Below are 10984 nucleotides of genomic sequence, written 5' to 3'. Positions count from 1 at the left end.
CCCCTGCATCGCTGGACCCAGGGACAGGTAAGTGTCCAATTAAAAGTCAGCAGCTGCAGTACTTGTAGCTGCTGACTTTTAATTTTTTTTTTTTTTTTTAAATGGACCCCCTGGGTGGAACTCCTCTTTAAGGCTGGGTTCACACTGCTGCGGTGCGGGAACGCAGCGAATTTACTGCGGGTTCCCGCATCGCACCAGCTCGCACGGCAGTTCACACTGCCATATGCGAACTGCTGGGGAGTGTCATACAATGTTAATGACACCCCCAGTTCAGCCCGCATATCGCAATGCGAACTGACAATTCGGACATTTTCGGATCGCATAGGTGTGAACACCCATGCGATCCAATTTTGGTCCGAACAAAAAAAAAAGGGTCCTGTGCGAGTTTGGACCGAATGCGGTGCGATATCAGCCATACTATCTGTATGGCTGATATCGCACAGCACAGACATCGCATGTGATGTGAACAGCAGTGCGCTGCGAATCACATGCGATGTCTGCCACCGCAGCAGTGTGAACCCAGCCTAAGGTGCGGAGCCGCATCCTTAACAACAAATCACATTTCAGCTGTCAACAGGGGGGCATGTCTGGCCAGTGAATAAGAGGCAGCTTAGCTCAGTGCTTCTACCTTCCTGAGGTGTTCAGCGGGGGAACACAGCAACTTTAGAGGAGCGGATTCTGGCATTCTAGCAAGCTGCCGTCCAGGATCTTTTTTCACCTGGGTGACATGACCAAAAGTCCTCCAAGCCTCCCTAGCGGCCTACCCACTTCTATCCCTCGGGCAGGCAAGATGGTGCTGGCTGTATGCCTGGAGATGTGGCCCGTCTTCTCAGGACACCGGTGAATTCTCTCCCTCCTCTACCTGCCAAATCTAGGCAGAGGAGGGAGGAGAACACACAATCAGCTATGCAGCTTCAGGCTGATACTGGAGGAGACCCACAGAGAACACAGCCTACCTATTGATTCATTCCCTGCTGCTGACAACTCTACCTCAAATCACACCACGAAAAGTGAAATCGGCTGTCGAAAGCACCGTACTAAACGATCCAAAAATCGGCAGACAGCTCATCGTACGAATTTTCCCATCTGATTTTCGTATCGTGTGTACGGGGCCTTAAGTTCTCTGTTCAAAATTGTGTACCAACGATCTAATCCCCCCCGCTGTGCAGCTATTTCCCCCCCCACCCTGCCCTCACTTACCCCCCTACTCCCCCCCCCCCTCACTCTTCCTAGGTGATGGGTAAACGCCGAGTACTTAAAATTAAAAAAAAAAAAAAAAAAAAAAAAAAAAAAAAAAAATCGGTATTTGTACTCCGTGTTAAAAAAAATGGTATCAGTGCATTCCTAGTCAAAATGGTGGCTTAGATTTAGATTGCATTAGCACACAGAAACCAATAGGGCAAGTAATTTTACCTCTATGTATTTGGCTACAGTAATTACATTAATGGTGGCAAATAAATATGAGAGGTCCACTTTAATAATTGTGACAACTAAAGCTGATTTTTGTTTTGTTTATGGAGATACTCAAACTCTGCACAAATGTCTACCTTGGCTCAAGGCCCTGTATTATCAGACATTCTGTTTTATAAGAAGCCCTCCAAGGCTTCAAAACAGTGACATACTTACTGATGTCCCTGAAAAGTGTCAATAATTGACACTTGGGATTATCTGAAAAAAACAAAAACACTGTAAAACAAGCTTGCTGGATTGTGCTTGTTCCAAGAATGTTTACGGACAATTCTTACAAATCTCGGCTTGGAAAATTCTTTACTTGACATTCTTCCACTTAGGTTAACAAATCAGAACTTAAAAAGTACAGTGTGTACTTGCTTACAACAATATTAAATTCTGAGAGTTTTCAATTTACAGCACATTCATCTATAGAATTGGTGTTGATCAGTAGTTCAAAAATGAAAGTTTTGAAATGCTGTGGCTCTTAGGCATTGTGGAAAATGCAAATCCTCAACATCCTCCTGATTAAAAGACCTGGAGCCACTAAACAGTGTTAGGTGTTCAACATTTAAAATAAACTTCCATCTAAAACATGGGGTATTTTAAAAGAAAGACTTGTTAAAATGAATAAACCAATCATTTTCCCTTCCTGCACCCAGAGAACAGGATCTGCAACCTCACAAATTATGGGGTTTATTTACTAAAGGGGTAGAGGCCGTTTACCTTAAACCCAATAATCTGCTAGAAATTTTTTTATTTGTATACTTTCCCTTGTACACGATAGGATATTTAAAGTGAACGTTGTTTAACCTTGTTTACCAAAATTTACTATTGTAAATGAACAACAACCTGCTCTTTGAGGCTGGGTTCACACTAGCATGAATTGGATGCGGGGTGTCAGGAGACTGACTGGCTCTCAATGGAGCACACATCTCCGGGATGGCTGCGGAGCAGTTTGCGGATGAGTCCTGTGCCTCTTCCGGTCTGTCTTAGGTCCGAATCCAGCCAAAAATTCGGGGCGAAGCGGACCCCTGCTCTGAGCAGCTCCACACAGCAGTGTGAACCCAGCCTTAGTAAAATCCACCTCTATATGTCCACTGCTTTTCTGATTTAGGGCAAGTTCACACCACATGCAGTCCAGTGTGGTTTTTTTCTGCATTAAAAAGGCATGGAAAGTAGGGTACCGTATATGGTTTCCAATAGCATAGTTCACACCAATGCAGTCAGTTCCAAAAGGAAAAAAAAAAAAAAAAAAAAAAAAAAAGGTAGAACATGCTGCATTTTTCCTGCACTGGAATGATGTAAAAAGCATCAAAAATACACCAGATCCCAGTACAGTAAAAATAAAACCAGGGCGGGGGGGGAAGGAAAATAAGCATCTGGAAATGCATAAAAAAAACACACACCGGAACGCATCAAAATTGCGCATGCAGAAATGCATCTGGAGTGAGTTTTTGTGGTGTGAACCAGCCCTTACAACAAAACTCAAATTGGTGGAGCAGGAAGACTGCAGTAGGGCCGAAACAACTAATCGATTAATCGACAACTAATCGATTATGAAATTAATCGATTACTATTTTCATAATCGATTAATCGGCCAGTAACATAATGGGGTTAAAAAAGCTAAAATCAGCCCTATATAGTACAAAAAGAGCAAAAAAATCTCTACTGTAAATATTACTTTCAATGTTGCACAGTAAAAAAACGAAGGGCTAATTTTTTTTTTTTTTTTTTTTTAACTCCATTATGTTACTAAATGTCTTAGGATTGGTTCCCACCCATGTGTTTTTGGTGCTTTTTGCAGAAATGCACTACAGTTCATTTAACGTTCATATTTATGCTTTTTTCAGCTGCTGTGTATTTGGAAAGGGTGCTTTTTTGTTCAATATACTTCAATGGAGAAGCTGCAGAAAAGCATGTGATATTACAGTTCTGTTTGAAAATCTGCAAAACAGTCTAGAATTGTTTTTTTCTTTAAATAAAAAAATTTGTTCTGAGTCTGATGATATTTACCAGATTCAACCTCTAATAGTATATAGAGTATATCTCTTCTGTCTGTTATTCTCAGAGAGGATTAAAGATTTCACTCCCTAACCATATAGTTGGTTATTTATATTTACCACTGCATAGAGATATTTAAGAATAAATTGCCTTTTTTTTAAACTTTACATATTAACTAAATTATACACCACACTTTTTTTTAAGGTTATTAACCGATTAATCGATTAATCGAAACAATAATCGGCCAACTAATCGATTATGAAAATAATCGTTAGTTGCAGCCCTAGACTGCAGTTCTCTCACAGAGCCAAGTTATGGAAAGTAAGGAGTGGCCATGCACAGGAAAACAATATAGACATACCTGACACACAGCACAATCCATGGTGCAGTATTCTATTCCGTACCTAAAACAGTGGTGGCAACTGATTATTACCCTACATTGGACACCTAATTGTACCCCACTCTCTTCCAATCTTAAAGCCCAACTCCACATTTAATGTTCCTTTAAATAGTTTGCTTGGGCCAAGCTGGAACAAATGATTTACTGCACTAACAGGTGCGCTTGCAGGGTAGGGTGTGGTGTATTAACTGTATGTAGCCTCAGCTACAGTATACAGAGATGTATTCCGGCAGTGGGACAAGACCTTTCCATCCCACTCCCAGAATAAAAGAGTCACGCTGGTCAATGCTCAGCCATTTACAGGAAGCTTTGTATTCTATGAACGAATACAAAGTATCCTCTGGTTAAGTCGGAGGGTGTTATCATCCTGCCTCTCCATCCCAGCCAGGGGACACTTTGTATTTATTCACAGAATACAATGCTTTCTGCGAATGGCTGAGCGGCGATCAGCTGAACTCCGTTTTGTTCTGAGAGTGGTATGGGTGGTTCGTCCCACTGCCAGGATCCAGGGCTGTATACTGAATGTAGCTGAGACTACCCAGCAAACACACCTGCTTAACCACTTTAGTACCGCACTATAGCCAAAAGACGGATACAGTGCGGTACTATAGTTCTGGGAGGGCGTCCATGGACGTCCTTCCAGAACCCCACCTCCTGTGGCACACATCGGTGTAAGGGGCCAATCACAGTGGCCCTTTTACCTTGTGATCAGCTTTGTCCCATCACAGCTGATCACATGTAAACAGGCTTACCACTTATTGGCAGTCCTTTCTCTACATGCTGTATCTGTGTAAGGAAAGGAGCGCTGATCATAAGGCCATCAACGCACATCAGTGAAGAAGAAAAATTATTATTTGCAAAATGTTATAACAGAAACTAAGAAAAACAGCGCCCACACAGCGGCCCTTTACCATGTGATCAGCTGTGTCCAATCACAGCTGATCACATGTAACCAGCAAGTGCGACAGGGGACACAGATCATCGGGGCACTCATAATCAGTGCAGTCCCATCATTTCAGCTTCATCAGCACACATCAGTGAAGAAGAAAAATTACTTATGTGCAAAATTTTATAACAGAAACTAAGTAAAAGGTTTTTTATTTTTTTTCCCGGTCTTTGTTTTTCGTTTGTTTACCAAAAAATAACCCCGGTGGTGAGTAGATACCAACAAAAGAAAGCTCCATTTGTCTCAAAAGAAAAAAATTATAAAAACTTCATTTGGGTACAGTGTTGCATGACCGTGCAATTGTCATTCAAAGTGTGATAGCGCTGAAAGCTGAAAATTGGCCTGGGCAGGAAGAGGGTAAAAGTGCCCAGTACTGAAGTGGTTGAGAGACATTAATCATGGAGTTAGTCTTTAAGGTACCTGCACTTGGTGCTGTTGTTATTGCATAGACCGCTGGTGACTTTTACAGATACATCGCTATCCTTTACATATGGCTACATCATGTAAACACATGAATGCGGTATAAAAACAAAAAAAAAAATAAAAAAAACACATGATGTTCCAGGAAACAGATCTGAGCCCCTATAGGGCTGCATGAATCTGCATACACAAGATACAACACTCCAGATCTCTGACAAGGGTTTAGCATGTGTGGAATAGTCCCCATCACCTGTATTGTGAACACAGCTTGGCACAGCAGTGTAATACACCTCCACTTACATTGAAGTGCATAGTCAGACCATTGCTGCATATGCAGATGGAAGCGATTGAGGGCCATCCTGTACTACCAAACACATCACACCTATATAGAGTGACATTAGGGTTTCTGTTCATCCCTCCTAAACTGGATCATATCATTACAGACAAGCCTGCTTATATCAAATCATAAATAGTGAAAAAGATTTTCCAATTCTGTACATCACTACTGTACACACATTACAAAAACCTGTACAGTTACATCTGTAGATTGCATTATTTGCGTAGTTTAACCAAATGTTCTTTGGAATATAAATTAAGCCCTAGACGTTGATTTACTTATGACAATTATCCTGCAATCCACAGTTTTTAAAGACAAAACTACTGACCAGCAGAATGCCACGTGAATAGAAAACATTGGTCATATACTGTATTTTGTCTGGCAAAAATAGACACTTTGCAGTATAATACAATAAGTTACAGTTTTTGCAAATACATTGATGCATTACTATAGTGCAAACCCTTTTCCAGAAATGAAAGGAGGAAAACAGTGCCAAAAAAACATTTTAGGTGTCTTGAGGCAAGGTATATTTACTGCAACCACTGGGTGTGGTCTCCTGAAACTGGGTGGAGTTACTGCCCAAAAAAAAAAAAAAAAAAAAAAGAAAAAGGGTGTGGGACATAGCAGAAATGATGCCCCTAAGCTACAAGTACCCTAAAGGGACAATCCGTGTCCTTCGCATAAAACCCAACTCAAGTCAAAATGTAAGCGAAGTGTCTCATTCAATTGCTTCCCAATAGTCTCCAAGATGGCAGACGGGGCTATTTCTTGTTTAACCACTTTTGTAAAATATGGCCATTTCCGTCAAATGAAGCAGATATAAAACATATGCAAGATTTCCTTTGTAAACAAATGTCAATACAAGAGCCAAGAAAATCTTCCTGCGTTTACTCCACAGCTGTCATGAAATGTGAGCAATCTGACGGACGCGCGTTTTTATTTCCTGTCGGCAGAGTGGACAGGTCTCCAGCTGTAGAGCACATTCCATGCAAAGATCACTGCAGAGACAAGCAGAACACATACATTAGTTATATATCCATATATCCACCATACAGCAAGTACTACTAATAGACCTTTCATATGTGCCCTCCTCCGTTAAGGTAGCAATAGAACCGCACAGTTATCCTGATCAATTACAGGAAGATGTTCACCCAAAAGATATAACTGCCTTGCCCTGGAGTGATGATCTGTATGGCTCAGCTGCTGGGTACATGAAGGACACATTAATAATACTTCCCTTTTGTGTACAGTAATAAGGAAAGAGTTGTGCTTATTACACCGGTCTCACAACCAGCTTCTGTCTAACGGGCATCTAGAAAAATCACCACACCAACATTGCTTGTGTTAGTACAGCTATCTGTCAGGTTTTGTTTGTTCATCCCGCTGGGAGAAAGAGAGAAAGAAAGAAAGAGAGAAAGAAAGAGAAAGAAAGAGAGAAAGAAAGAGAGAAAGAAAGAGAGAAAGAAAGAGAGAAAGAAAGAGAGAAAGAAAGAGAGAAAGAAAGAGAGAGAGAAAGAAAGAAAGAAAGAAAGAAAGAAAGAAAGAAAAAAAAAAGAAGAGTAACCAGCTTAAAAAAGGGATTGTAAACCCTCAAGGTTTTTCACCTTAATGCATGAAGGTGAAAAACCTCCTGTAATGCAGCTTCGCCAACGGGGCACTCGAAAAGAGGAGGAGCCAGGAGCACCACTGGGGGGCCTCAGAAGAGGAGGATTGGGGGTCACTCTGTGCAAAACCAACTGAGGTAAGTATAACATGTTTGTTTTTTTTGTTTTTTTTTTTTAAACACTAACTTTTAGTTATCCTTGAGGCTGGGTTCACACCTATGCAAATTGGATGCGGGGGTTTTTCGGCATCCAATTCGCATGACAGGAGAATGTGACCAGCTCTCTATGAAGCCAGTTCACATATCTCAGGGGCGGCTGCGGAGCGGCTTGCACAGAAAGGCTGTGTGTCTTTGGCTCTGTTTCAGGCAATTTAGGCAAAGAATTTAGGCAAAGATTCGGCCCTCAAATGGAGAACAGGGACGCACAGCGTTCATGTGCGATCCGTGGCCAATTAGGTGTGAACCCAGCCTTAAAGTGATAATAAAGCCCTTTTTTTCCCCTAAAAACAACTCATGTTATACTTACCTGCTCTGTGTGGTGGGTTTTCCAGAGCAGCCCAGATCCTCCTTTTTTCAGGGCTGGCGCTCCTGGCTCCTCCCTGGTGCCCCCCCAGCAAGCAGCTTGCTGGGGGGGCACCCAAGCAGGCGTGGTCCCGAGCCGCAGCTCTATGTGTCTATTTACACACCGAGGCACGGCTCGGCCCTGCCCCCTCAGTCTCCTCATGGGCTCACTGGCTGTGATTGACAGAAGCGGGAGCGAATGGCTCCCGCTGCTGCCAGAAGTGCAAGTCCTCGGAGAGGCAAGGCTCTCGTGGACATCGCTGGATCGAGAGGGGGCTCAGGTAATTATTAAGGGGGACTGGTGCACACAGAAGGTTTTTTACCTTCATGCATAGAATACATGAAGGTAAAAAACCTTGTGCCTTTACAACCACTTTAAGGATAGCCGATATGCAGAAAAAGTCAGGCAGATCAGAATTTAATGATTGGATTTCAACTATGTGCTGTGTGGGAAGGTAGAGACAGGGTGTGGGTGGGGAGCTGCAACTTAAATTGGCCCACTTGCACCCACCTAGATCCAGCCATGAGGCATTTTACTTGCCTGGAGCTGTCTGAGTCCCTGCATTTACTGCTGGCAGTGCTATTACAAACAGGGCAGCCCCGGCATCCCTCCAGACACGAATGGGCTTGGCTTGTCTACGCCGGGCACTGCGGCTGCTATACTTGCACTGCATCCCTCCAGATGTTCCCCAGGCCAAATGCTTAACACTCTTGAGCCTCAGGAGGCCCGCAGGTTGGACACCCCTGGCTTACATTATATGTCCAACAGAATGTGAACACCCCTCCAAATTATTAGGGCGCACAAGGTCTATAAAAAAATTTTTGATGAGTGGTGTTGAGAAATTCAAGTGGTCTGCACAGAGCACTGACCTTTATTCTATTGAGCACCTTTGAAATAAATTGGTATACCGATGGTGAGCCATGTTCTTTCATCCAGCATCAAAACCGGACCTCAAAAATTTTTTCTGACTAAACAGCTACACATTGCCAAAGACCCACTCCATAACCTTGTAAAAAAACAATCCCAGAAGAGTCGAGGCTGGTCCATATTAAAAGAAGTACAGCCAAAGCTCGTATGGCTGTACTTCTCCTGTGGATCACAAGAGTGCAGATTGTTTGCACTCCTGTGACCTGTTTTCAGCAGATAGCGGGCTGAAGCCCGGTGTCAGATGATTGTCATAGAGCCAGGCCAGGCTTGGGAAAGATCGCAACAATATAGTTGGGATCTGCCCACATGCCTGAACCGACACCCGACTCAGCCTCTCAGTGATCCACAGTGAGCCTGAGCTGGCCGCTCCCGCCCCCTCCACAGCCCAGCCAGCGCTCCAGTGAACCGAGCGACTGGCGATGTTTGATTGCGCAGTTTTCTTAGCCTTAGAGCCAACGGCAATAGATGAAGCATCGGTCCCACCTTGGTAAGTATGAGTCTAAAAAAAAAATTTTTTTTAATTTATTTTCCCAGATTTTCTTTTAACGTCCATGGATTTAGAATCTGAAGGCCCAACAAGCTCACATAGCAGGTATCCACAAACACTTGGCCATATAGTGTACTTGTATAGCAGAAAAAAATAATACTAAATCCAGTTGTAACTTACCTGTGGCCACAGGGCTTTAATTCTGTGTCTGCTACCTCATCACAGCATAATGTGCAGCAGTTCTCTCGGATGCTGACCTGTTTTAGCAATGCTAGGCGTCTATGTCTATAGAAACAGAAAATAATGCTTCATCACCTTCTTTGTTGTACGTATGCCCAAATATAGTTTGGACGCAATACTTGGAAGATAAATAGAATAGTTTTGTAGACACAAATATATAAAACAAAAACATAAATATCCTAAAAAGAAAATCTAATGAGAAAATATATATATATATATATATATATATATATATATATATAAATAAATATAAAACACACAATCCTTACCATGGACCAACATGAAAATGAAAATATGCCTCTAGCCAGTATTTTTGCTAGGAAATTAGTTAGGAACTAATTTTTTTTTTTTTTTTTTTAAAGCAGAGGCCCTAGAGAATATGTTGGTGGGTTTTGTGCAGTGGTTTATCAAAACGCAATTTTTTTTAATATTAATGCAAAAAAAGAAAAAAAAAAAAAAAAAAAAAAAAAAAAAAAAAACACAAAAAACATAACCGAATTTTTTTTTTTTTTTGGGTAAAATATAAAAAGATGTTACGCCATGTAAATAGATACCAAACATGTCAGGCTTCAAAACTGCGCATGCTCGTGCAATAACCAACATAAATTTTACTATCCATAGGCGACACTATAAAAGCCTTTACAGTTTACCACTTTAGATTTACACAGGATGTCTGGTGCTAGAATTACTGCCCATGATCTGATTTTCGCGGTAATACCTTGCATGTGCGGAATAGTCAGTTTGCGCGCGGGGCCGACGCGTGCGTTCGCCTTTTCACACGAGCACGGGGGGCACTTTTTTTTTTTTTAATTACCGTATTCATTTATTTTTATACTGTAGCTTTCATTTTTTTTTTTTTTTTTTTTTTTTAAATCACTTCTTTTGCTGCCACAAGGAATGTTAACATCCTTGTGAAAGCAATAGGCGTGTGGACAGGTACTCTTTATGGAGAGATCTGGGGTCTATAAGACCCCAGATCCCTCCTCTGCCCTTAAAAGCACTTGAATATACACCAAGAGCGGTGTGATGGAAGGTTCTTGATTTTTGAAAATGGCACAGTTTACATCCAGGTAAACTGAAAGTGATGTCAGGTCACTTGCAGTCTTTGTTTGGCTCTGTGATCAGCCAACAGAAGCGCCAGCTGGTTGATCGGGACTCCCGGTGGGACGGGAGATCCCCGTAAAGTAATGGAAGACGTCCCCTCCCGCTGATTGTAAAAAATTGCTTTTACAAAAGAGCCGACCGCCGGCTCGAAAAAAAAAAAAAAAAAGGGTATTGGGATGATGTCTGCAGCTGCAGGCATCATCCCAGTATAACCACTTGAAGTCCAGCAACTGGTCGGCAAGTGTAGAACTCTTTGGGAGATTTCCCTTCACTTCCTGCCCTAAAGACATAAGGGACAGTGAATGAAAATCTCTTCAGAGTGGGAATTTCCCCTTGCATAGGTGTCCCCACTGGAAGATTTCCTCTTACCTAATGTTTCAATAGCAACTGTGAAATTGTTGATTTCTCATCATTTCAATGACAGTGGTCACCCGGAGAATTGGAGTGTGAATCACCCCAGTGTGATGAAGACAGCAGTAAAAAACAAACCACATAGGAAAGGATC

At 42.0% G+C, this 10984-nt stretch overlaps 1 protein-coding gene across 2 annotated transcripts in view; it reads right to left on the bottom strand.

Annotated features, from left to right (window-relative positions):
• Window positions 1–5903: 5903 nt before the first annotated feature.
• Window positions 5904–10984, bottom strand: part of RSPRY1 (ring finger and SPRY domain containing 1) — a 43477-nt gene continuing 38396 nt past the window's right edge. For both annotated transcript variants that reach the window (XM_073605515.1, XM_073605516.1), the window contains exons 14-15: window positions 9316–9420; window positions 5904–6554 (exon numbers count right to left, since the gene is read on the bottom strand). In XM_073605515.1, the coding sequence (XP_073461616.1) occupies window positions 6458–6554; window positions 9316–9420 (202 nt within the window). In that variant the 3' untranslated portion in view covers window positions 5904–6457. The remainder of the gene's footprint in view (window positions 6555–9315; window positions 9421–10984) is intronic.

Source organism: Aquarana catesbeiana, linkage group LG11, assembly GCF_042186555.1.
Source record: "Aquarana catesbeiana isolate 2022-GZ linkage group LG11, ASM4218655v1, whole genome shotgun sequence".
In the NCBI taxonomy this organism is placed as follows: domain Eukaryota; kingdom Metazoa; phylum Chordata; class Amphibia; order Anura; family Ranidae; genus Aquarana; species Aquarana catesbeiana.
The sequence above is the reverse complement of the archived record's forward strand: the minus strand, read 5'-3'. Positions and strand labels throughout refer to the sequence as shown.